We start from the raw sequence: 27,949 nt of genomic DNA on the forward strand, positions 1-27,949 counted from the left end.
ATTTTTGTATTTGTCAGAGACCGTGTAACAGTCTTCCACTGTGAGCTGCACCTCTCCCTAACCACAGTTATTTCAACGGGTAACACACTTGCACGGGGGTTGGGCAGTAGCACAGAAGATTAAGCACACACGACGTGAAGCAAAAGGACTGACCAAAGGATCCTGGTTCGAGCCCCCAGCTTCCCACCTGCAGGGGAGTCACTTCACAAGCAGTGAAGCCGGTCTGCAGGTGTCTATAGTTCTCTCCTCCTCTCTGTCTTTCCCTCCTCTCTCCATTTTTGTCTGTCTTATCCAACAACAACAGCAATAAAAATAACAAAAAGGCAACAAAATGGAAAAAAAAGTGGCCTCCAGGAGCAGTGGATTTATAGTGCAGGCACCAAGCCCCAGCAATAGCCCTGGAGGTAGTAGTAGTAACAGTAATAATAATAATAATAGTAAGCACATTGAAAAGGTTCTTTCCAACCACTTAATCATCTCCCAGCTGTCCACCTTAGAGAATATTTTAAATTATTTTTATGTATTAGGACAGAATTTCTCTATATGTACATAGGTACACAAGATGTTTGCTTTCATTCTCAATGCAAAAAAAAGATAGTTCATAATTTGTATAATTTTGTGCCCTGTTTTTTTGGCCCTTTACATTAATTCTTGGTGATATTTCCACATAAATAAAGATTTTGCCTCTTTGAACTTTATTGTTCCCATAACCCTATTTTTCCTCTGTAGATCCTCACTGTGTGGCCAGCTAGACTGCTGACCAATCCTCTACTTATGGACATTTGAGCTTGTCACCTCAAGCAAGGCTGCACTGATTCTTTGCATATTTGCTTTGTACATAAATCAGATCAAAGGGCAAATGCATTTGTGATTGCTGACAAGTACACTGCCAGATGACTTTTTTTATTTTTAGCTTTTTATTGAAATAAGGTTTGTTTTAACATTACACAGGTCTCATGAATATAATATGATAAGTTAATGATATCTGTCTATGCTACCTTCTCCTCCCCAACAAAACTTGATTTCCAGTCCCATGCACCCCCCATCACTCAGTTGATTCCCTTCATAGCATCTGCCAAGCCCTTTCCTTCCAAGGATCACCATTCTCTTCTCAGAACCTGAGTTTAGATTTGGTTCTGCTTTCTTTGTCTCCCCCACCACTGCTGCCTAGGTCCTTCCCCACCATTGTGCGTCAGAACCTGAAGCCCCCTCCCCTCAACCCCAGAGTCCTTTATTTTGGTGCAATACACCAAACCCAGTCCAAGTTCTGCTTTGTGTTTCTCCTTTTTGTTCTTGTCTCTCAATTTCTGTCCATGAGTGAGATCATCCCATATTCATCCTTCTCTTTCTGGCTGATCTCACTTCACAGGATTCCTACAAGCTCCATCCAAGATGAGGCAAAGAAGATGAATTCATCATTTTTAATAGCTGAGTAGTATTCTATTGTGCATATAGACCACAACTTCCTCATCCACTCATCTGTTGTTGGACACCTGGGTTGCATCCGGGTTTTGGCTATTACACACTGTGCTGCTATGAACATAGGTCTACATTGAACTCACCTTTGACCAAGGAGCTAGGATGATTGCTTATTGAGGCTGAAATCTGAACTTCTGTTTTACAACAGACCCTGTGTCATACAAGAGCAGGGCAAAACCTAAGACTATTGGCACATCCCCCCCTTTTTTTGCCTCCAGGGTTACCGCTGGGGCTTAGAGCCTACACTATGAATCCACTGCTCCTGGAGGCCTTTTGTTGTTGTTGTTGTTGCCCTTGTTGTCATCCTTGTTGTTGCCCTTGTTGTCATTCATGTTGTTATTGCTGTTGAATAGGATAGAGAAAAATCGAGAGAAGAGAGGAAGAGAAAGATTGACACCTGCAGACATGCTTCACCAATTGTGAAGTGACCCCCCTGCAGGTGAGGGGGGGAAGCTGTGGGCTCAAACTGGGATCCTTGTGCCAGTCCTTGGGCTTCATGCCATGTGTGCTTAACCTACTGTGCTGTGCCACTCAGCCCCCTGCATGCTCTTCTGAGTAAAGGAACAGGCAGATTGGCTGGACAACTAATATGTCACAAAGCAGAAAGTGTGGCCGTAGCACAGACAAAGGGATGGCTTATTCAACCAGAAACTCTTTGGAGGGGAAGCAGCAGTTGCACTGGGATCTCATAAACTAGCAGGTCCCCAGGGGAGAAGCAGTATTCTGGACGTGGGGACACAGGTACAGCAGTCCTGATGTTCCTTCCAGAACTCAGGGAGACAACTACTGATGGAGCATGAGGACCAAGATGGGAAAGGCAAGCAAATACTAGGGAGAGAAAGAAAGATGTGGTCTGATTAGGCCTTCATTCCAAAAGATCTCTGCAGGCTTTGAGGGCTTCTGAGTGGCCACTCTGTTCCTCAGAACTCCAGTTTGTCAGCAGCAAGCCAGGCTGTGTCCATTTCATCTGAAGGGTCCCTGGATAACTTTCAACTCAGACCTCACAATAGCTGCTACCAGGGGGTCAGTTATGATGCGACAAGAGCAAGCCAGTGTCCCTGGGCTTCGCAACACACTTTTTGGGCAAGAAACTGTAATCATTAACAGCTCTCCATTTAGCCTGCAGCCAAGTATGATCAGAAAGTGGGAGAATGACTGCCAGAAGATTGAGAAACGGTGGATTAGAAGTGCCAGGGCTCAGGAAAAGAATTTTATGGCTGGCAAGTCAAAGAAGAAGGGAATATCAATCAAAACTTGGAATCAAATTGACGACTTTCAGGATCAAGACTCATGTCACCAGAAGGACTTCTGTCCTACTTTACTATCATGGTTAGTGTAATACAGGCTCCTAGCTGTTGGGTTGTGTTGTGGGGGAGAGAGAAGAGACCAGGAACTCTTGGCAGAGCGGGAACACAAATTGTTATTTACGCGGACGCCCCAGAATTGGGTGTGAGCATAGCGGTTCAGGCCACATGGAGCTAGCAAAATGGCCACCTCCCACTATGCCCACCAGCCCTTCCCCAGGTCAGGTCGCGGAAGAGAAAAGAGCAGAGAGCAAAAGCGGAAATAGGAGAGGCTTTTATGGGAGGATTCCGGAAGTGGCAAGTCAGGACGGGATTGGCTAGGAAAGGGGGTGGAGAGAGGCAAAAGGCATGTTGGGAAGGTGGAAGCATCCTTAGCAACTGTTGCACTGGTTTTAACTGAATTAGCAATACCCTGAGGGGGTAACATGGTGGGGATCTGTAAATAATACTTGCAAGGAAATATAGTGGTTTATGGGCCCTGCCAGTGTTCGACCACATCTGCACGATTTCCCAACACCTAGCCCATTTCTTCCCATCTGGGTCAGAATGAGACAAGGAATCCATGCGAAGGCTCCAAACATCCTGGTCACAGAGGCCCAGCTGCAGTCCATTCAGTGTGAACACATCTCCCTGAAAGAGAGGAGACTAGGAAGGATGCTTTGTTTGCTTGTTTGTTTAGCTGTTTATTTGCCACCAGTGTGCTACCTCTGGGGCTCAGTGCCAGCACTACAAATCCACTACTCCTGGTGGTTATTTATTTATTTTTCCATTTTACTGGATAAGATAGTCAGAAATTGAGAGGGGAGAGGGAGAAAGGTAGACACCTGCAAACCTGCGTCACCACTTCTGAAGCATCCCTCCCACTGCAGGTGGGGAACTGAGGGCTTGAACCTGAATCCTTGTGTGGGTCCTTGAGCTTTGTACTATGTGTGCTTAACAGCGTGCGCCATTGCCTGCCCCCCCCTTTTTAAAATCTTAATACACCTGTTTCTCTGCTTCCCAGGACATGCAGCAAATCCCACAAGTTAGACCCATGCATTGCCCCTGGGAAATACTCTCACTTGGAAAGAGAGTTGCTGGTAAGTGCTAATGTTGGTGAGTCAGGAAGTCCCATGGGAGCGAGGCAATTAGGCTGGAGGTCCAGACACCTGAAGAGCAGAGAGGGTTGCCAAATGGTGGACTGGTGCTAACTGAGTGAATCCCACCTCATTTCAACGTCCCAGCTAGGAATATCAGCTCATGGGATGGCAAACAACGGGAAGTGGCTTTTTCTGGAGCCCCCCCCCCCCCGCACTTGCAAGTTTCACATATGCTGTCTTGAGGGCTGGGGTACAGCTCTGGGCTGGAGAGCATGCCTTGTGTGTCTGAGGTGCTGGATTCAATCCCCACTGCCTCCTCCAGACAAAACAAAATAATACGTTTGACATGGAATAGGGCTAGTGATAAGCCCTGCCGTCCACTTACATATACTTTCTGATGGAAGTCTTTGAAAGTGGCCTTTTAAAAATTTTTTATTAAAATAATGGAAATATGGACAAGACCATAGGATGAGAGAGGCACAATTCCACACAATTCCCACCACCAGAACTCTGTATCCCCTCCCCTCCCCTGATAACTTTTCTGTTCTTTATCCCTCTGAGAGTATGGACCCAGGGTTATTGTGGGATGCAGAAAGTGGAAGGTTTGGCTGCTATAATTGCTTTCCTGGTGAACATGGGAGTTGACAGGTTGATCCATACTCCCAGCCTGTCTCTCTCTTTCCCTAGTGGAGCAGGGCTCTGGGGAAGCGGGGTTCCAGGACACATTGGTGGTGTCGTCTGCCCAGGAAAGTCCAGTTGGCATCATTGTAGCATCTGGAACCTGGGGGCTGAAAGAGTTAAGATAGAAAGCAGAGCAAATTGTTGACTAATCATGAACCTAAAGGCTGGAATATTGCAGATGAAGTTTTGGGGTCTCCAATTTGGAAAAAGCTAGTGGGTCCATTTTAGGTATATTCCAAGGGGGCCATGACTTTACTAGTTTTTGCCTGAGCCTGACATCTAATATGCAGGTGGACTTTTGAATATCAATATGTTTGGGATCATGCTGAGTGAGATAATCCAGAAAGAGAAGAACCAATACTGAATGGTGGAGCTTGAGAAACAAGGACAGGGGGCCAGGTGGTGGCAGACTCAGCTGAGCACCCATACTACCATGCACAAGGACCCAGGTTCAAACCCCTGGTCCCCACCTGCAGGGGGAAGCTTCATGAGTGATGAAGCATGTCTGTAGGTCTATCTCTCTCTCTCTCCCCTTCCCTTTCAGTTTCTCTCTGTCTCTATCCAATAAATGAATAAATTAAAGATTAAGAAAAAGAAAAAGAAGCAAAGACAGTAATGGAGGACAAAAGATGAAATTCGGACTTGGTGTGGCATATTGCACCAAAGCAAGGACTCTGGGGAAGGAGAGAAAGGGGTGAAATGAAGGGGCTGTGGGGCCCTACCACACTGTGGGGGAGGGTGTCGTAGGCTGGGTGGGGTAGAGGGTGTCTCTCAGACACCCAGACACCTATCAAGAGGAAATGAGGGCTTGTACCTATGTGTCAACGAGTGTACCGTAAACCATTAGCCCCCAATGATATATATACACCCAGTACATCGCTTCCAATTCCTAGCAAGTGAGAAGGGGAGTCAAACTCTGAAGTCAGGGCTGTCTGACCTCATAGTTGTGCCCTCTTGTCCACTGTACTGGGGCTCAGACACACTCAGCAGGAGACACAACAAGGGGGAGGTGTGGCTAACTGAGGCGGTGCCATCGTGGGGCCCCCACCCTTATCCACTGAAGATCCTAACAGTCCCCGCCTGTTGTCAGCATCTAGGGGGTGTTCATACCGTGGCATCAAGGAGGTTCATGACTCAAAAGCAAGAGGAGGAAAGGACTATGCTCAAAGAACTGAAACAGCTGTCTTCGGATTACAAGCTGGCCATGAACTACAAAAAGCAGCTGTCCCTTCCATCTGTCCTTGGCGTGCCCCTCGAAAAGACATGGGAGGCGAAGGTGATCTTGCCCCCTGAGAAGTTCAGAATGCCAGAACGGGAGAAGTGTAACATCAGCAAACATGTGGCCAGGATGCAGTTTGCTCGGGCCCTGAACAATCAGCATTTGGTGCCTAACACTGAAAAGCTGAAAAGTGCTTCACTCCTGTCTGGAGGCTTCCTGAGTACACCAGCAGAAGCCGACAGGTGCAGGGTCTGTCAGGAAGATGACGGGACTGATTCCTGCATGACTGCGGAGAAACATGAGACCGAGAACAAAGCTACTCAGAGACGGAAGATAAAAATGGACATCATCTTCAAGTCCGAAGAACGGAAAACCTGTTTCACGTGCCACCCGCGAGACCGGAAACCCTTCCTGCCCGCAAAGAAAGCTGAAAGGTTCATTGCTGGCTTAACCAACAGGAATCTGCTCCCCGTGGAGGAATTCCCTGGCGACCTCCTACTCTTGTACCAGCATTTTCTCTCCCAGGGAATCTTTCTCAGTGACAGAAAGATCCAGCACCTGCCAGAACAGGGCCTGTATGCAGAGAACTTGTCCTAAAGCCTTACGTGTCAACATGGCGACTGACTGTCCTGCTTCTTTTCACTCCTGCATCTCTGTCCCTTGCTTCTCCTCCCGGCATTTCCTTCCTTCCTTCCTTCCTTCCTTCCTTCCTTCCTTCCAGTGCTAAGGGAGGCTTCTGTCAGACCCACATACCAAGACTTCCTGGGTATCAGAAACTTACTCTCACTGTCCCCCACAGCCCAGTATAAACTCACATGGCACTTGTTCACACCAAGGTCTCTATCAGCAGTCTACTGCTGTAGGAGTGTGCTACAAGGGGGTATTTTTAAAAAATTTATTCTCTTTATTTATTTATTGGATGGAGACAGCCAGAAATCAAGAGGAAGGGGGAGACAGAGAGGGAGAGAAGCAGAGAGACACCTGCAGCCCTGCTTCATCACCCGCAAAGCTTTCCCCATGCAGGTGGGGACTAGGAACTTGAACCTGGATCCTTGTGTATTGTAACATATGCGCTCTACCCGGTGCATCAGCACCCAGCCCCTTTAGTTATCTCTATTTCACAAATCAGTGAAACCATCCACTAGTGGTCCTTTACTTCCTCACTTCACGTGGCTTAACATTATCGCCCTCAGCTCCATTTTGTCAACAGCAAAGTGGTGTCCCCTTTAATGGTTGGGTAATTTCCACTGAATCTAAATCCTGCAGTTCCTTTATCCAGTCATCCGTCTGTGAACACTTAGGTCGATGCCACATCTTGGCCATTGGGGATTCTCCTGCTGTGAATTTAGGGGGTGCAGAAATCCTTGTGAGTTCATGTATTTAATGTCTTTCAGATAAATGCTGAGGTGTAGGGCTGCAGGATCTTAAAGTATTTTCACCTGACTTATTATCTAGGCATCTACTATTTCTTTCTTTTTAAAAAACTTTTTATTTATAAAAGGAAACATTGACTAAACCATAGGATAAGAGGGGTACAACTCCACACAATTCCCACCACCAGAACTCTGTATCCCATCGCCTCCCCTGATAGATTTCCTATTCTTTAACCCTCTGGGATTATAAACCCAGGGTCATTGTGGGATGCAGAAGGTTGAGGCTTCTGTAATTGCTTCCCCACTGAACATGGACATTGACAGGTCGATCCATACTCCCAGACTGTCTCTCTCTTTCCCTAGTGGGGAAGGGCCCTGGGGAAGTGGAGTTCTAGGACACATAGGTGGGGTTGTCTGTCCAGGGAAGTCTGGTCAGCATCATGCTAGCATCTGGAACCTGGTGGTTGAAAAGAGAGTTAACATACAAAGCCAAACAAACTGTTGACCAATCATGGACCTAAAGGCTGGAATAGTACAGATGAAGAGTTGGGGGGGTCCTCCACTTTGTAGATAGCTAGTAGGCATATTTTAGTTATATTCAACTTGGATCAACAATGGCAGACAATGTTCCATCCTCTGAAGGGAGGATGGACAACATATTCTATGCTACACCTGAGGAAGATGGGTCAATATTGGGGCAGCTTGGAATGTTCCTACACATGACCACAGAATGTGAGCTCAGATCTACAGGGATGCAGAGGTCACATAGGCTCCTAAGCTTAATATGGGCCCCAGATCACATCAAATTGATGGGGTTTACAGTCAACAATATTTATACCCCTTCCCCATATTAAGGAGCTACTCTCTCCCCGATCCAGCTTTCTGGTCCCTTTTCCAGCCGTGACATCATTTCCCCAGGCAATAACGTGGATCCACCTGCATATCAGATTTCAGGCTCAAGGGAAAAAAGAAAAAAAAAAACTAGTATAGCCACAGGCCCTTTAGAATCTATTGTTTTCTATACAGACTGCCAACTTTCGTTGTCAAGGACAGTGTACATCCCCTCAGCATGCGTTTCCAGTTTTATTTACTTTAGGCCATTCTCACCTAGTGATAAATGAATATTGGGTGGTTTTTTTTTTTTCCATGTTTGCAGACCATCTGTAGGTCTTCTTTGGAGAAGTGTCTTCAGTGTTTGGTCACTTTTAGATGGGGGTTGCTGTTGTTGAACTGCATGATCTCTTTACATATGTTGGTCACCACCACCTTGTCAGGTGTGCTGGACCTGCACTCAGTTGTCTTATTTTATTTTATTATGTTTTTAATTTCTTTATTGGGGAATTAATGTCTTACCTTCAACAGTAAATACAATAGTTTGTACATGCATAACATCTCCCAGTTTTCCATATAACAATACAACCCCCACTAGGTCCTCTGTCATCCTTCTTGGACCTGTATTCTCCCCCCAACGCAACCCAGAGTCTTTTACTTTGGTGCAATACACCAACTCCAGTTCAGGTTCCACTTGTGTTTTCTCTTCTGATCTTGTTTTTCAACTTCTGCCTGAGAGTGAGATCATCCCATATTCATCCTTCTGTTTCTGACTTATTTCACTTAACATGAACTTTTCAGGCTTCATCCAAGATGGGATGAAAATTCTGAAGTCACCATTTTTAATAGCTGAGTAGTATTCCATTGTGTGTGTGTGTGTGTGTGTGTGTGTGTGTGTGTGTGTGTGTGTGTGTGTGTATACCACAACTTGCTCAACCACTCATCTGTTGTTGGACACCTGGGTTGCTTCCAGGTTTTGGCTATTACAAATTGTGCTGCTAAGAGCATATGTATACATAGATCTTTTTGGATGGGTGTGTTGGGTTCCTTAGGATATATCCCTAGATGAGGAATTGCAGGGTCATAGGGTAGGTCCACTTCTAGCCTTCTGAGAGTTCTCCAGACTGTTCTCCACAGAGGATGGACCAATTTATGTTCTCACCAGCAGTGCAGGAGGGTTTCTTTGACCCACAACCTCTCCAGCATTTGCTGCTGCTACCTTTTCTAATGTATGACATTCTCACAGGAGTGAAGTGGTATCTTATTGTTGTCTTTATTTGCATTTCTCTGACAATCAGAGTCTTGGAGCATTTCTTCATGTGTTTCTTGGCCTTTTGGATCTCTCCTGTGGTGAATATTCTGTCCATGTCCTCTCCCCATTTTTGGATGGTATTAGTTGTTTTCTTGTGGTTGAGTTTGGCAAGCTTTGTATATATGCTGGTTATTAAACTCTTGTCTGATGTATGGCATGTAAAGATCTTCTCCCATTCTGTGAGGGGTCTTGGTTTGGGTAGTGGTTTCTTTAGCCGTGCAGAAGCTTTTTAATTTGATATAGTCCCATAGGTTTATGCTTGCCTTAGTCTTCTTTGTATTAGATTCCTTTCACTGAAGATGTCTTTACAATTTATGCGGAAGAGTTGTGCCAATATTTTCCTCTAAGTATCTGATAGTTTCTGTTCTTTTTTTTTTAAATTTTTTATTTGTTATTGGATAGAGACATAAATTGAGAGAGAAGGAGGAGATAGAGAGGAAGAGAGACAGAGAGATACCTGCAGACTTCCTTCAGTGCCTGTGAAGTGACTCCCCTGCAGGTGGGGAGCCGGGGGCTCAAACCACGATCCTAACTGGTCCTTGTGCTTTGCACCACATGCGCTTAACCCGCTGCGCTACTGCTCAACTCCTGATAGTTTCTGTTCTAACATCCAAGTCCTTGATCTACTAGGAATTTATTTTTGTACTTGGTGAAATATAGTGGTTCAGTTTCATTGTTCTGCATATTTCAACCCATTTTTTCCAACACCATTTGTTGAAGAGACTCATCTTTCCCCGGTTAATAGTCTGGCACCTTTGTCAAAGATCATATGTCCACAGGTGTGGGGGCTCACTTCTGGGCTCTCAATTCTATTCCACTGGTCAGTGTGTCTATTCACGTTCCAGTACCAAGCAGTTTTGATGACAATGGCCCTATAGTACAATTTGAGATCTGGGAGTGTGCTGCCTCCAGTTTTGTTCTTTCTTCTCAAGATTGTTCTGGCAACTCTAGGTATTTTCTGCTTCCAGATAAACATTTGTAGCATTTGTTCTATTCTCCTGAAAATGTGGTTGGGATCATGATGGGGATAGCATTAAATTTGTAGATGGCTCTGAGTAGTATATTCATTTTGATAATGTTACTTCTTCCAACCCATGAACATGGAATATCTTTCCACTTCTTTGTGTCTTTTCCAATTTCCTTGAGAAGTGACTCATAATTTTCAGTATACAATTCTTTCACTTCTTTGGTTAGGTTTATTGCTAGATATTTTATTGTTTTGGTGCTATAGTAAAAGGAATTGATTTCTGGATTTCATCTTCTTCTAACTTAGTGTTTGCATAGAGGAATGCCACTGACTTTTAATTTTTTTAAATTTTTTATTTATAAAAAGGAAACATTGACCAAAAAATAGCATAAGAGGGGTACTGACTTTTGAATGTTAATTTTGTAGCCTGACACCTTACTGATTTCCTTAATGATTTCCAAAAGCTTCTTGCTGGATTCCTTAGGTTTTTCCATGTATACTATCATGTCATCTGCAAATAGGGAGAGTTTGACTTCTTCTCTTCTAATCTGTATGCCTTTGAGTCCTTGCTCCTGCCTGATTGCTATGGCAAGAACTTCCAACACTATGTTGAATAGTAATGGTGATAGTGGGCAGCCTGTCTAGTACCTGATCTTAGTGGAAATGCTTCCAGTTTTTCACCATTGAGTATGATGTTGGCTATAGGTTTGCTATATGGACTCCACTATCTTCAGGAATTTTCCACCTATTCTCATTTTTTGTAGTGTTTTGATCATAAAGGGATGTTGTATTTTGTCAAAGGCTTTCTCTGCATCTATTGATATGATCATGTGGTTTTTGGTCTTGCTTTTGTTGATGTGGTGGATCACGTTGCTGGATTTACATATATTAAACCAACCTTGCATCCCTGGGATAAATTCCACTTGGTCATGATGAACAATCTTTTTAATATAATGAGAACAGAAGCAACAAATGGCACAGTTATATACAAATAATGTCAAAGGACATACATTAGTGTAGTGTTGGGTATTATACAGCAAATCCTACCAAAGGGATTTTTCAAAGATAACGCAATTACCAAATAATGTGATTATAACAATAACTATCTATTGTCTTCTTGAACCCTACGACAGCAGGAACCTCACATTTCCACTATAGAGCCTATATTTTCTCACAGTCCTGGAACCTTAGGGTGGGGCGCACTTTCCTGCATACCTCTCTCAATTCATACCAAATAATATTGCATCTGCTGATCCCAACCTAATCAATGCAACAAGTACCACCTCAGCATGCTTCACTTCAGACTGTGTCCAGAGACTTCAAATGTGGAATGATAACCCTTCAGCCCCATTACTCAGGTGAGACCTTTCCTTTCATAGTGTTCTCTAATTCCATTCCAGGTGGTTCACTTTCTAACAAAGTCCCAAAATATACATATTGTTGTACCCCCTCTTATCCTGTAGTTTTGTTAATTTCTCTTTTTTTAAATAAATAAAAAATTTTAAAAATACAATAGCTAGCATTCCCTTCGATCCTCTGAAAAGAGTTCAACAAGTGAGCCATCATGGCATCATGGTTTGGGGATTAACAGACTCTGGATTGCTTGGACATCCTCTTTTTATTTTTTATTTTTTAAATTTAATTTTATTTATAAAACAGAAACACTGACAAAACCATAGGATAAGAAGGATACAACTCCACACAACTCCCACCACCAGAACTCTGTATCCTATTCCCTCCCTTGATAGCTTTCCTATTCTTCAACCCTTGTCGGCCTTCTGGCGGGGTGATCTCCAGCAGAAAGGCAACTGACCGGTTCTTTCTCGCTCACTCAAGGGACGAAAAACGAAGTAAAGACACCAGGGAGACTGAAGCGTGCTCAGATCTTGTTTATTAGCAGGTAGGCAAGAGTTTAAATAGAAAACCAAACAAAGGGCATTGTCAGAAATTACAGGTTTCTTAAGGGTCAGCTTGCCCCTGTGGTAGGGGGCTGGTATGACAAGAGTTGATATATAAAGATCAATCAGTCTCCTGATGCAGGCATTTAATTATCTAAAGGCATTTGAGAGAAGAATAGGGGTTGAATCAGTAAGGTCAGATAGAGAAGGAAGAACAAGGCTTTAAAGACATCAAAAGGGCTCCAGGAAATAAGGTCTTGGAAGCTTTTCACTTGTCTGGTGTTAGGAGTGTGTGACAGGATGTGCTCTTCCTTTGTGATCAAAAGGTGAGGTGGAATGTGTGAACTTTGAGTGAATGAATCTTAAAGTAGGCGGCCATGTGGCCTGCAGTTAGTGAAAAGTGGTATTGAGGTTTCTGTGGGCTTGAGAGTCAAGAAGGGAAGAACTTAGTCTGAGAGACGGTTTTTCCCCTTTGCTCACCTCAGTTGAGAGAGACTAACAAGAGGGTATTTTCTCAGACCTCCATCCAAGGATGGGGGGAGTTCTCCGTAAGCTCTATCAAGCTTACACATAGCCCCACAAACCCTCTGGGAATATGGACCCAGGGCAATTATCGGATGCAGGAAGTGGAAGGTCTGGCTCCTGTAATTGCTTCCCCACTGAACATGGGCATTGACAGGTCGATCCATACTCCCAGCCTGCCTCTCTCTTTCCCCAGTGGGGTGGGGTCCTGAGGAATTGGAGCTACAGGACACATTGGTGGGGTTTTCTGTCCAGGGAAGTCTGGTTGGCATCATTTTAGTGTCTGGAACCTGGTGGCTGAAAAGAGAGTTAAAATATAAAGCCAAACAAATTGTTGACTAATCATGAACCTAAAGGCTGGAATAGTGCAGATGAAGAGTGGGGCTGGGGGGGTCTCCATTTTGTAGATAATTAGTAGGTATATTTTAGTTATATTCCAAAGGGACTGTGGCTATACTAGTTTTTTTTTTTTCTCCTGAGCCTGAAATCTTACAGGCAGGTGGATCCAAGTTTGTCAGGTGGGTCCAAGTGTGTCTGTTTCAGGGAAAGCTCTGTTATCCTACTTGTGCTTGAATACCGTAGTTATCCAGGGCACTCTGTAAAGAGAAATTACAACCCAGCATTTTTTGGGGGGCACCTAGACCAGTCAGAGTACCACTGCCTGCCGTTGTTACAGCCTCACTCAGGCTCTAGGTGGTGTTACACAGGAATCCCTGCACACACACACCAAAGCAGCCCCACTGAATAGATGAGACTTGTCCTATGAATTTGACATGAGGATGAACTCCCTCATGATTTCTGTGTCCTGCTCCAGTCACAATTATCTCAAGTTTCAGCATTTCCTGGCAGTCCAGAAGTTCAGAGGTCATGCATGTCTTATTCATGCCTCTAAGTCTATGACCTCTTTGGGTCAGTTATAGGTCTTTTCCCCACTGAGTATGAAGTTAGCCATGGTGAACTTCTCATATGGTGCCTTTATTCTGGTGAGGAACTTTCCTTCCACTCCAAATATCCTGAGGGCCTTTATCATAAATAGTTGTTGGGCTTTATCAAATATTATTTCTGCACCAATTGATAAGATTATGTGATTTCTATCTTTCTGTTGATATGGTGGACTCTATTGATGGACTCATGGAGGCTGAACCAGCCTTGTTTCCCAGGGATGAATCCCACATGCACTAGATGGATTATTCTCTTAATATATTGTTGGATTCAAATAGACGGGATTTTGTTGAGGATCTTTGCATCAATTTTCATCAGGGATATAGGTCTATGGTTTTCTTTTTTGTGGAGTCCTTCCTTGCTTTGGGTATCAGAGTGATATTAGCCTCAGAAAATATGTTTGGGAGTGTTCCTTCTTCTATTTTCTGGAAGAGTTTGAGGAGAATGGATGGTAGTAATTCTTCAAATGTTTTATAAAATTCACTAGTGTAGCCACCTGGACCTGGGCTTTTGTTCTTCAGGAGGCTTTGATTATTGTTTTATTTCTGTACTAGTGATTGGCCTGTTAAGCTTACCTACCTCCTTTGTGTCAAGGCTGGCAGTTGGTATGACTCTAAGAATGTGTCCAATTGTTTCACAGTCTCATCTGTTGTTTCTCCATTTCTGATAACATTTTCATCGAAAGCTTTCCACTTTCCTGTGACTAGCACACCAATTAATATTTGGGTGTTGTCATCTTTCTTATTTATTCCTGTTTCTTTGGGATATTTTTTCTGGGTGTCAGTCTTGGTTCACTACTTTAGAAGTTCTTTTTGTTTTGATCATTATATTTTGTGTCTTTTGAAATTTCTTCCCTAGGTGCTCACTTATGTAGGTTTGCATAGATGTTCTCTCAATGCATTTATCTCTGTGAAGGATGTGCGGATAAGTTGGTAGCCAGAGTGAGGGAGAGAAAAATAAACAAGTGTAGACCTTTTTAAAATATTTATTTATTTATTTTCTTTTTGTTGCCCTTGTTTTTTTATTGTTGTTGTAGTTATTATTGTTGTTGATGTCATTATTGTTGGATAGGACAGAGAGAAATGGAAAGAGGAGGGTAAGATAGGGAGGGGGAGAGATAGACACCTGCAGACTTGCTTCACTACCTGTGAAGTGACTCCCCTGCAGGTGGGGGGCTGGGAGCTTAAACCGTGATCCTTATGACGTGCAAACCTTTTTGGCTGCTCATGAAGCAGATCCCCTGCATGTGTGGAGTGGGTGCTCAAACTGGGTCCTTGTGCTTGAGAATATGTGCACTTAACTAGGTGTGCCACTGCCCGACCCCCACACTTTGCAACTTTGAAGTTTTTCATTCATGCTTTCTAATTACTTAGTGAACACTGCTTGAAGTCTTTCTTTTATGCTTCCTAACTGCTTAGTGAACACTGATAAAAATTCTTCTTTCATGTTTACTGATTTTTAAGTTTGCTCATTTTGGTGCACTTCTTTTTGTTGTTTTCGACGGGTTAGGTTGTTTTCACCGGGCTGGCTTCACGGGCGGGTAACAGATGACCAGGGACTCATGGTTGAGCTGTAGGCAGTATCTCTTTATTCATGCAGGACGCAGCACAACCTAAGATGAGCTAAGCTAAACTAAAGGTAAAGTACTGTAAAACTCACAATGCTGTCTTTATATATACTTGCCAAGTAGGGTGGAAACAGGATGTGACATAGAGAGGGTGGAGAGAAAAGTGAATGGTGAAAATCAGAGTGTGACAAAGAGGGGGCAGATTAGGCGAGAATCCTATCACTGAACCACAAATGCCCTGGAGGGAGGGTGGAACTTGTTAACAGTGGTTATGTAAATAGAATGAAGTGGTTATGTAAATAGAATAGTGTTAAGCAGGGGGGATTTAAACCAAATGAAACAGTAGGGGTCTCATGCATACCAACATCTTTTGTGTTTCCTAACTCCTTAGTGAAATATTACTATAATCCTTGAATATGATTCTTCATGCTATACTTAGATTCTTGTGGTGGGCACTCTCATAATAATTTTCTATAGTCTTTCACTGAAAGGTTCAACAGTTCTATTCAATCCTGGTGTCCTTCTATTTCATTTCTGTCTGTACAAATTATGAGACACTTTGGCTAACTTAAAAAAAAAACTATGGTAGTTACATGGTTATAATTAGTAAGGGAACACCTTATCATCTCCACACTGTCACAAAATCAATTTAAAATTCTACTCAAGAATTCAAGAATTTGTGTGCAAGTATGATAGAAAAAAAAGGGGGGGGAGTTGGTGCAATAAAGCATAGAGACAGAGAGGCATGAATCTGAGAACCAAGGGATGTTTACTGGAGGAAACTTGCGAGTAATCAGCAGACAAGGCAGTTAGACTAGTGCTGTTTCTCAGAAATTAGTAGGTTTTATATTCTGGAAAGGGTGGCTGGGCAATATAACTCCTACAGGAGGAAGAGGTCTATGTCATTGTTGTGGCTTAGTCATGTCTTGTTTTGCTTGGAACTATAGAGGTCATAGCAGTCAGTTGCTTACTCCAAGATCTGTGACTGGAGCTCCAGGAAAAACGAAGAGATACAGTGATCACTTCCTCATTCTGAGAATGTTGACATGTAAATAGTAGTGGAGGTGAGAGGAAAAAACAAATAGGTAGGTATTCTTTCTGCAAAGTAAGTCTCAGTTAAATGATATTCCTTTTCTTTTTTTTAATATTTATTTGATTATTTATTCCCTTTTGTTGTCCTTGTTGTTTTTTATTATTGTAGTTATTGTTGTCATTGTTGAATAGAACAGAGAGAAATGGAGAAAGAAGGGGGAGACAGAGAGGGAGAGAGAAAGAAAGACACCTGAAGATCTGCTTCACTGCTTGTGGAGCAACTCCCCTGAAGCTGGGGAGCTGGGGGCTTGAACAAGTATCCTTGAGCCTAGTCCTTGGGCTTTGTGCCATGTGTGCTTAACCTGATGCTCTACCACCTGACTCCCAAGATTCTCTTTCTATTAAAGAAAAAGCACACTGATTCCTATCCCTCTCAGAGTTGTCCTGTACTCCAACCTGTACAATAGTTCTTTTGAATCTTGACTTAAGTAAGAAAGACTTTATTCAAAGACTACACAGCATTAATCAGTGCATCTGACAAAGGAGCTCTGGAAGTTATATCAACATGTAAGAAAAATAGTTAATTTTTCTAGTAAGGAGGTCATAAAACTAGGAAGTATGGATGGAGAGGATAGCAGGCAGGTGTGATCATAGTTGACCAGGGAAGTATCTCATAGTGAAATGAGTGTTGAGTGCTTGCAGGTAAGTTTGTTTACTTTGTTTTTTGTTTGTTTGTTTACTTCTTCTAAGAGATGAGCAAATATCTTGATTCTGTAGGGAGGAGAACTGCCTAACCATAGTTTGGTGATGTCAACTGAAGAAATATTATATTTCACTTATTAAATCAGGAAGACATAACCATAGTTTGGTGATGTCAACTGAACAGATATTATACTTTACTTATTAAGTCAGGAAAACAATTCATAGTCATTGAAGAGAAAAATGTGATCATTTTATTAATGAGGTAATACAGTCTGTTCTGATTTCATTCTTTGCCATGTGCTAGTAAATTTCCCAGGACCATGTGTTCAATATGCTGTTCAGCCATTATATATTCTTATATCCATTGTCACAAATTCAATACTAATAATTTAGGTTTTTTTAATTATATCCTATTAATTTATGTGTTGTTCATTGTTAAACTAATACTAACACTTTTAATTACTGTTGCATACTGAAAGAGTTCATAAGTAAAGTTATGCCTCTATATATTTTCCCCTTAGACTTGGTGAACTTATTTCATACACTTCAAAATGCTACCCATAAGTGATAGTATTCTAAGTAGGAAGGTTTACTATTGAAACCTCTTGTTTTATTATATTTAACAGTTACACTATTTATGGAATAATATTCAAAGACAAGCATATCACAAGGCACTTTTATGACATCTTTTGTTATTGCATCATGGATCTCCAGAGATTCTTGTTGACAGTCCAACCTGGTGAATAGAGAACAGCAGGTTACATTGGTAGAACAGCTTTCCTGTCTGCACAAGCCACCTTCCTCTTGTGAAAGGCCACATTGGCCACTGCTTTGCTCCCGAGAAGTGCTTGCATTGTGTAACAAGGAATGGAACATCCATAATAATCTAGATGAGATGATGGCCCTTCCCACATGTGAGGGAGAACGTTCTTTCCTCCTGAGATGCAATTTGAGGATAATTGTGAAAGTATGGTAAGAGCATAGGAGAACTCCCATCATAAAGATGGAGGTCTGAAAAGATACCCCACCTGTCAGTCTCTACCTTTTAGGGGTTGAGAATGGAGGGAAAAGCTTTACTGACTCAGCTTCCCCTTGTCAGTCTCCCAAGCATCACAAGAACCTACACCCCCTAAGACTTAACTCATTTTCTTGTTATAAACCAAATGGTTTGGCTGCTTAAAGTTCATTATAATTCACTTGTTGTAATCACATATACTCCTTATATCACCATTCTGCCTTGACCAAAAGGTTCTTCCTTCCTATGTCCTTAAAACCCCTCCTCCACTTTTGATTTAACTCCTCTGTCTTATCTCTCTTCCTTCAAGGCTCCTCTCTGTCTGCTTTTCTCTTGCTGGGATAATTAACATGTCCTTCTAAACACCTTCAGCTAATTGACTCTCTTACCCAATTGCCACTAATCATTCCAGAACTTTCCCCTACCACTATCAATTCTCATTCCTTAGAACCTTCACCATGGGGGTTCTGACCTTCCAAAGCCCACCCTTATTGCCACATGTGAAAACTGTCCTTTGTTACCTTCTGCTATTTAAACCCTGCTTTCTGTACAATAAACAAATGATTTGTGACTAAATGGTCTTCTGGTCTTTTCCTGTTGTTAGCCACTAGAGCTAAGACGAGAGGCCAGTATGTCTTACTTCTTCTGTAAGGCCATCCACGTGAGTACCAGCAATGCAAGATGTCCTCCACCACTCTGGCTATCTCTAACTGCACTCTTAGAGGCCAACGGAGGAGTTTTTAGACCAGAAAACACTTGTTTTTAAGACCCTAGATTGCCTTATTTGGTCAAAATTTACCCAATTTCTTTAGACAACAGTTACTGTGTTGGGGAGCAGGGGCACACCTGGATGTTTAGTGGCCATTGCTGTTTTTACCCAGCATGCCTCAGCTGCATGGACATCCTTCATTGTCTCCTGTGAGCTCATAACTAGGTACTGTTACAGACCTAAAGAGACCTCTCACTCTTGTCTTCTAACCTTCAAGACCTGATTCCCACCCTTGTCCTCACCATATCTCACTACAGGAGAGAGTCCAGAGCATTCCCATAATTAACTGTCAGAAGATAGATAACTTCCCATCCAGGCACATGTGAGTCCCTTGATAGAATTTTATTCTTGTACACTAAGAATCCTTTTTGGGCACCAAGCATAGGCAGACTCAAAGTCAATTTGTCTAAAGGACAACAGATGATGTTGTGATGTGGGGATATAGGGACATCTGACTCTTTCATTCTTTTGACATAGTTTGATAGATTATCTAAGTTAGCCTTTTGAAGAGGTATCCCTAAGCTATGATTTTCATCACACAAAGAACCTGTCTTGCTGATCAGGATTCGAGCCAGAAAGTACTGAGATACAGAAGACTCAGTTTAGATTTTACCACTGTGGGCTATTTTCTAACTTATTCTGCCATTTATAGAAACATGATTCATGAGATTCAGTATGGATATAAATGAAGTCATATTGCTATTTTATAAATGAATACTGTCACCTGATCACTTCATTCACTTATTAATTCATCTAGTGAACAATTAGTTAAATGGGAACATGAATCAAGACAAAGGAATGAATGACATCAAACATAACTTATCATGAGGTTTCTTAGACTAATAGAGTTACGAGAAACAGCTGTCTTTCTATAAAGAGGGTACAAAATCAGTTGGAGAAGTTGCAATTATTCTTTGAGCAAACATGAAATACTGTTGAAACCCTAAGCCATGGACAATAGGAGAAATGACAGGAATGAAACATGAAGGCATGAGTCTGACCATGACTTAGGGTTAAAAGACTGAGTGTGGAAAGTTCAGCAGAGATAGATCTGAGGAAACAGATTAAAAGATAGGGGAAGACTAGGGAAAAGTAGAAATAGGCTGAAGTATTGATCCACCGGCTGACATATGTCCAGCAAAGAATCACTTACAGAAACCAGACTTTGCACTTTCTGCACCCAAAAAATTTTGGTACATGCTCCCAGAGGGGGAGAAATGTTAGGGGGGATATGACCAAAGGGCTGAGAAAAAGAAAAAAAGAAGGATATTCAGAAGTAGCTATCAGTGTATGTGTGACTTAGAAAGGAAGAGAAGGCAGGACCATAGAAAAAATGTGCACATATATAATAGTCAACACATATCTAAGGCCTTGGGAAAACTACCACAGTTCCAATGGAAGGAATGGGGACACATCTATGGTGGTGTGAGAAGTTTGGAATTATACCCCTACTATTTTATAATTTTGTAAATGACTATTAATTAGTAATAAAACTGTCCTTTAAAAAAAGGTAGGGGAGAGAGTACTGGAGGTAGGGCTTGGAGTAGCAGCAGCTATGTTTCTCTCCTCTTCTCTCCCGGGTCAACTAGGAATAAAAAGGAGACCACCTGAGACAGCAACAAAACAGGACTAGAACAACTTCAGGAACCCAACAAATCAATGGTGAGTGCAAATATGTATAGCTTGTGGACAGACAGGAGCCTAGAGAGAGATTAAGTGGCTGGTAACAGTCTGACACTTTACCAGTTGAGACACCATCTCCAGTCTCTTTCACCAACAAAAATATGGCTGAAGGGAGGAGAGGACCCCCCATAAGACCATAAGACTCACCAAATGCAACTGTAAGTCCCCATTGTTTCTGCCCTCAGAAGCTGGAGCGGCTGGGGGGAGGCCCTGTGCTGATACCAGGGGACAGAGAACTAACCAGAAAACCCAGGAGAAGATCTATACCTCGGTGGCCTAGCAGTGGGGCTGTGAGAGTCTCTTTGCATAACCACTGGATTATCTCTGCCTCACTCTGCTTTATCTCTTGGTCAGGAGTCAGTGATTAAGCTAAGAAGCCTACTTATAGTTTAAAAGCCCTCAGGCTTCGATAGCCTAAAGGGAAGAAAAAGAACAAAAGAGGCTGTGTTCCAACTCAGGGATTAAAATAAATTGAAACAACTGTCAATTTCCACAAGTGTGAACCCTTTAATTACCTTACTTAGACACAAGTCAATCCAGGCAAGAGTGATCAGTAATTTGAAAAGTACTGAGAGAGGGACCTCATAACATCCCATATAAAATGGTTAAACCAACAAGTAGAAAGATTGGAGAAATGAACCAGGGCAAGAGTTCAGCTAAAAGTTCCCTAAGGTTGAAGCACCAAATATTGAGGTCAACATCCAAACACTAGTTAAGTAAACAATAACAGGAGTGAGTACAGAGTTTAAAAGAATTGTCATCAGAAAAGCAGAAACAACAAATGAGACCCTGGAAGAAAACACTAATTATCTCAAGGTTATTAGAGAGCTGAAAGCTGAAATATCTGAGCTAAGAACACAACTAGCTGAGCAAGCTAAAATAGTATAAGAACAGGGTAACAAAATAGATGAACTCCAGAAAACAGTGGAGGGGAGAGAGAATAGAATAAATGAGGCTGAAAACAGAATTAGCAAGATCAAGGACAAATTAGAGACAACTAAAAAAGAAGTAAGAGATCTCAAAAAGAGATTAAGAGATACTGAAACCAACAACAGAGACCTATGGGATGACTTCAAAAGAAATCACATATACATTATTGGCTTACCAGAGGAAGAAAGAGAGGGAGAGGAAGAAAGCATTCTTCAGGACATAATAGCTGAGAACTTTTCTATTCTAGACAGCATCAAAGATGTAAGAATTCAAGAAGCCCAGAGGGTCCCAAACAGAATTAACCCAGACTTAAAGACACCAAGACACATCCTATTTAGAATGGAAAGGAATAAGGATAAAGAAAGGATCCTGAAGGCTGCAAGAGAAAAACAAAGAGTCACCTACAGAGGAAAACCCATAAGATTAGCAACAGACTTCTCCACACAAATGCTTCATGCCAGATATCTATGGAGCACTCAATGAGAAAGGCTTTCAGCCAGGACTAGTGTATCCTGCTAGACTGTCATTCAAACTAGATGGAGGCATAAAAACCTTCTTAGACAAGCATCAGTTAAAGGAATCAACTATCACCAAGCCTGCCCTGAAAGAAGTTCTGAAAGGTCTCCTATAAGCAGTCAGACCACCATAAATATGCCATATATCAGAATACCCTAAAAATCTACGAGAATGGCATTAAAATATCTTTAGTCTTTGATATCAGTAAATGTCAATGGCCTGAATTCACTTATTAAGAAGCACAAAGTAGGAAGATGGATCAGAAAACACAACCCAATAATATGCTGTCTACAGGAAACCCACCTAACTCAACAAGACAAACACAGACTCAAAGTAAAAGGATGGAAAACTATCATGCAAGCCAATTGCCCACAAAAAAGGGAAGGAACAGCTATTCTCATATCTGACACGATAGACTTTAAAATAAATAAAATTTTAAAAGATAGGGATGGACACTACTTAATGCTCAGAGGATCAATCAAGAGGACTTAACAATCATTAACATCTATGCACCCAGTGAGAAGACATCTAAATACACCAAACATCTACTGAAAGAACTACAGCAATATATTAAAAGTAACACAGTCATATTAGGGGACTTCAACATCCCACTCTCTCAACTTGACAGATCATCCAGGCATAAATCAATAAAGACATGAGGGAGATAAATGAGGAGATAGATAAACTAGAACTACTAGATATTTTCAGAGTCATTCATCCCAAGAAACTGCAATACACATTCCACTCAAGTCCACATGGGTCATTCTCAAGACAGACCATTTGTTAGGCCACAAAGACAGCATCAGCAAATTCACGAGCATTGACACCATTCCAACCACCTTCTCAGACCACAGTGGAATTAAACTAACACTTAAAAATCAACAAATGATTAGTAATAGTCCAAAAATGTGGAAGCTCAACAGTACACTCCTTAACAACTACTGGGTCAAAGAGGAAATAAAGGAAGAAATCAAAATGTTTCGAGAGTTCAATGAAAATGAAGACACAAGCTATCAAAATATTTGGGACACAGCTATGGCAGTACTGAGAGGGAAGTTCATAGCCATACAAGCACACATTAAGAAACAAGAAAAAGCTCAAATAAACAACCTGATAGCATACCTTAAAGACCTAGAAGAAGAAGAACAAAGGAACCCAAAGCAACCAGAAGGACAGAAATAACTAAAGTTCAGGCAGAAATAAATAACTTTAACCATACAAAAGATCAACTTAAGTAAATGTTGGTTCTTCGAAAGAGTGAACAAAATCAACAAGACTTTAGCCAGACACACAAAACAAAAAGGGGAGAAGACCCAAATAAATCAGATTTTAAATGAAAGATATCACAACAGACACTGCAGAAATTCAGCAGATCATGTGAGGCTTCTATGAACAACTATATGCCATCAAGTTGGAGAATCTGGAAGAAATGGACAATTTCCTAGATACCTATGAACTTCCAAAATTAAGTAAAGAAGAACTAGATATCCAATCTTGGGTGGACCTTGAAAAATTCATGTTAAGTGAAATAAGTCAGAAACAGAAGGATGAATATAGGATGATCTCACTCTCAGGCAGAAGTTGAAAAACAAAATCAGAAGACAAAACACAAGTAGAACCTGAACTGGAATTGGTGTAAAAGACTCTGGGGTGGGTGGTGGTGGGGAGAGAAATCAGGTCCAAAAAGGATGACAGAGGACCTAGTGGGGGTTGTACTGTTATATGGAAAACTGGGAAATGTTATACATATACAAACTATTGTATTTACTATTAAATGTAAAATATTAATTTCCTAATAAAGAAATTTTAAAAAATGGTAGGGGAAGATTCAGCAGTCTCATTGAGGATTTTGAAAGCTGTTCTAAGAAAGAAAAAATTTCCCATGGGGCTTATAGCAGATATGACAGTGGATTCAGAGCTTGTTTACAACTCTGAGTATGGTAGAGTACAGCAAGGCGAAGCTGGATTCTTCTCAAAGATCTGCGTGACGTTACAAAGAAACACACATCCAAGCACTCACCCTTGAGAATATATTGTTATAATTAGTAACACATGTTTCTTAGATTCGATCTTCCACTCACATTGTGTGCCACCTCCTTGTATAGATATGAAAATACGACCCCACATTGCTCGTAAGGTATCTCTGCATAGAAAAGTTTCTGTAACAGAAGAAAAGGATTTCAATATCCACATGCACCCTTGTTGGTTATCCTCACTTTCCATCTCTCTCTCTTGCTCTCTCTCTCTCTCTCCCTCTCCCCCCTCTCTCTTTCTCTCTCTCTTTCTCTCTCTTCATAGAATTATTCATCTCTGGGTTAGGATGTTGTGTGTGGGGGTATTGAATTTGAGACTTTGGAGCCTCAGGCATAAGAGTCTGTTTGCAGAACTGTTAGAGAATGGGCCCACTGTCCTGCAAAGTACAGGATATTGTTTCCACGAGGTGCAGATGAGTTGACCCCCAACTCTCCCTTCAGGTTGAGACAAGGGCTGGTCCCCTTAGTCTCTGGAATTTATGATGGCTGGGCCCCCAGACATGGGTGTCTTTCTACACATGCCACCTCCCCCCTTTTCATAATTTAATTAAAATCCATGGATTACTGTGTTAACTTTAAAACTGCCAGCAAATATCTGATGGCTAAAACTGTCTCCCTTTTCCTCTCTCCTGCAGCTCTAAAGTATCTGCAATTTACCTCCGAAAAAATGTACATTGTAAAGCTTATGATCAAACAGTCTGTTGGTCAAAATGTAACTCTGCATTGTGTTGATCTGTGTTTGGGTTAATGGATACCCCAAACGTCCCCCCCCCCGAGTTATGGCCTATATTTACCTGCTTTTTCTTTCATCCCTGAGGCTTTCTCAGGGGTGACTTCTTGTCTCCCTGTGCACTTTGCCCTCGGCATGCTGAGCTACCCCAGGACTCCCTGGAGAGCTGCTCTGACCCACATCCCTTGTGGCCAGGGGGGGAAGGGAACCCAGAGTGGCCGCACAGAATCATTATGCTGTCTAGCCCCCACCCACTTCCCACTTTACTAAAGCACAGCCAAAATCCATGGTCCAGGACAACAACCGTAGCAATATATATATTCCTATTTTCAGAACATATTAGAGATCCAGACATGCAAATGAAGTTTATTGGAGGGAGTGGGAAGGTAGCATGATGATTATGCAAAAAGATGTCATGATGGGGCTCCAGAGGCCCCAGGTTCAAACCACAACACCACTCCAAGTTATAGCTGAAGAGTGTTCTGGTTAAAATAAAATAAAATAAAATCGTGTTTCCACCCAGGAACCTGTGCCCCAAAGAAGCAGCATGACTGTCTTTAAGACATGACCTGGTAGTTACTGCAGGCCGAGAGGCATTTTGATGGCTGGTGGGTGCCGTGAGTAACTATAGCCCTGTGATTTTATAATCTTGTATGCCACTAGAAAATACTATTTAACTGAAAATCCAAAAGTTTTCATGTTATCAAAATGGGAGACAATTGCTTTTGACAAGTGCAAATAATCTGAATTGGACACCTCTGCACTCAAGCATTATGCACAACAAAAGCAAAGTCAGATAGGAGAGCAGAAATCTGACGTACAGCTTACTTCTGCCTCCTGGTTGTCTCTTCCTTCTGCAGATGTGTAAGTAGTGGTGGGGCCAGGTGTCTCCTGCAGAGAGATCTGAACTCAGACATGAGAGAGTTTCTCAGTATAAGGTACCGAAAAGAAGGCCCTAGGAGTTTCCAGCAATGTCTCAGCACCAAATCTTTGTGGGAATAAAATGAGAAGTGTCCAGGGTGGTTTACAATTAAACTGATCAAGAATGTGAGGAGCTAGGCAGCATAGGCAAGCACAAAAAAAGGGGGGACTAGATCAATGAACATGCTGCCTGCCTCCCAAAAAATAAATAAATAAATAAATAAAAAGTCCCTTCCACCTCTGACTCACATCCTCAACATTGCTTCCCTTTTCCATCAATGGTCTTGAACTTGATGAAAAGAACAGAAACTCCTCTGCTTTCTAGATTCCAACCATGAGTACGTAGTATAGGATGAAAAAACAAAATCTGTAGTTACCATGAGAATAATCGGTGTTGATGAAATCATTACAAGATACACACACAGCATCTAAATTGAAGACAAAGACAATGAGAAAATAAGAGTTTTACATGGTTTCATAGAGTGTAAACCACACTGTGCAGAGAAGGTAAGAGTGTCTGAGAACTTCTCTGGAGGATACGTGCTTCACACAGTGACAGAAGCTTGGGACCCGTCTTCAGACACTAATTCTTTCAACAGTTATTCAACAAGTTACAACAGAACTTGACTTGACTCCCCTGACTGAATTGTCTGTAGTTTGGAATCAATTTGAAAGGATGGTCTGACCAGGGTCACTGCCTGCCTACGTGGCCCTGAAAATTCTCATTTGGCACTGAGCCCCCATCTCCAGGAAGACTCCTGGGCCTGGTCCAAAGAACCTGACAATAAACACCACCATGACATTAACTCCATCCCCAACTACTCTTCCTGGTCTTAGAGGCTGCAGCATTGGTTTGGGGAGCAAAAAACTCTCTCTCTCTCTCTCTCTCAGACACACAGACACATCATCATCATCATCATCATAACCCACTCCTCATGGACAACATCAGACAACCTCCCCATTGATTGGGTGACAATTTCAGGAAGAAGAGGCAGGTGGGACGGACATTATGGAGCTTCCTAGGCAGGAAGTATGCTGCTAATCTGCAAAGCCCAAAGCTGGAAGCCATTAGGCAAGAAAAAGAGAGAGAAGTATTAGGGAGGGGAGCTGTTTAGAGCCAACAAGAAAGAGGAGAAACAGACAGACCCATATGAGTGAGTTTCAGAAAGTCAACAGAAAGGCCAGGTGGTGGTGCACCTTGTTCAGGATACATCACAGTGCCCAAGGATGAAGGTTCAAGCCCTGGTCCCCCCACTTGCAGGGGGGAAGCTTCATGACTTGTGAGGTAGGGCTGCAGGTACCTCTCTGTTTCTCTCCCTCTCCTCCTCCCCCTCCTCTCTCAATTTCTCTGTCTCTATTCAATAATAAATAATCAAATACATATTTTTAAAGGAGAGAGAAAAATGAGATTTCCCAGAAATAGCATGCATATTTTGACTCTGGCATACTGACCCAGGAGAGAGTCCCTGGTGCATTTAGAACATCACAGGGCACCTTGGTGGTTGCGCAAGACCTCTCTTCTCTCTGACCCCCTAATTCCTGTGTGCACTGTGCCATGGTAAAGCCATTGTGCTGTACTACCCCACTCCTCCTAGAACATGCAGGAGGCACCACGACACTTTGGAGATGCTTATCCATGGGCCCTGATTCCTGCCTCTGTGTTCTCCTTACGTCCAGACAGACTCTCCCTGGCTGCTCCCTCGGCCTCACTGCTAAGAGTCCTACAGTCCAACTTGTGAATTCTCCTTGTCTCAGCTGAACTGAAGCAGGGTAGGACTGTGAGGAGAGTTTGCTGGAAGCAGAAGAAAATCACAAAGTCTGGGAGATCAAGACAATCACGTCAGCAAAGGAGTCAAGATCCAGAAATTGATGGAAACAAAGTCCCAGAAGTAAAAGCTCATCCCCGTGCCAACTTTGGTCTCTCTTTCCTCAGCATTTTCATGGGTGAATTATTTGATGGCAAAGAGCAACAGCTCCACATGACTGTTTTTGTGTTTTAAAAAAGTCCACCTAGGAATTACAGGTGGGAAAGCAGATAAAAGTAGGAGGCAGAATCCACGGCTTCCGCATTACCTGTGAAGAAAAGCAAGAACAATGTGCCAGCACCTGCAGCTCTCATCTCAGCAGCTCTGTCCCCAGACTGTGCTCACAGGTGGCCCTGCAGCCAGGCTTATATGGGGTATCACAGCATGTGATCTCCTCCCAACCCATCCTCTGGACCATGGCCAGTCGGGCTGCAGAAGGGACAGTGTTACAGGGTCAGTCCATTACTGAGGAGCTGGTTAAGTCTTATAACCACTGTCCTCAGCTTCCATGTTTCTCACCAAAACTGAGAAGTAATGGGACTTGTTATTTTTCTCTGTGTTGTAGCAGCAGGGTGAGAAGCCGAAATCAAGTCACCACTACCTGCTGTAAGGAGCACACACTTGCTGTTAATCCAGATC

At 42.4% G+C, this 27,949-nt stretch overlaps 1 protein-coding gene across 1 annotated transcript; it reads left to right on the plus strand.

The window, feature by feature from the left end:
- Positions 1-2,171: 2,171 nt before the first annotated feature.
- Positions 2,172-6,380, plus strand: C14H10orf120 (chromosome 14 C10orf120 homolog). The gene is made up of 3 exons (XM_007519687.2): positions 2,172-2,808; positions 3,787-3,862; positions 5,634-6,380. Exons 1-3 carry the CDS (start codon positions 2,510-2,512, stop codon positions 6,357-6,359), a joined length of 1,101 nt encoding a protein of 366 aa, XP_007519749.2. The 5' UTR covers positions 2,172-2,509; the 3' UTR covers positions 6,360-6,380.
- The last annotated feature ends 21,569 nt before the right edge of the window (positions 6,381-27,949 follow it).

This window comes from Erinaceus europaeus, chromosome 14, assembly GCF_950295315.1.
Source record: "Erinaceus europaeus chromosome 14, mEriEur2.1, whole genome shotgun sequence".
NCBI lineage: Eukaryota > Metazoa > Chordata > Mammalia > Eulipotyphla > Erinaceidae > Erinaceus > Erinaceus europaeus.

Excerpts from the sequence above, each read along its gene's own strand:
- C14H10orf120 (XM_007519687.2), top strand. The coding sequence starts at position 2,510 with ATGATGCGACAAGAGCAAGCCAGTGTCCCTGGGCTTCGCAACACACTT. Across the intron at positions 2,809-3,786 it reads TGTCCTACTTTACTATCATG|GACATGCAGCAAATCCCACA; the intron begins GTTAGTGTAATA and ends TCTGCTTCCCAG. Across the intron at positions 3,863-5,633 it reads ACTTGGAAAGAGAGTTGCTG|CATCTAGGGGGTGTTCATAC; the intron begins GTAAGTGCTAAT and ends GCCTGTTGTCAG.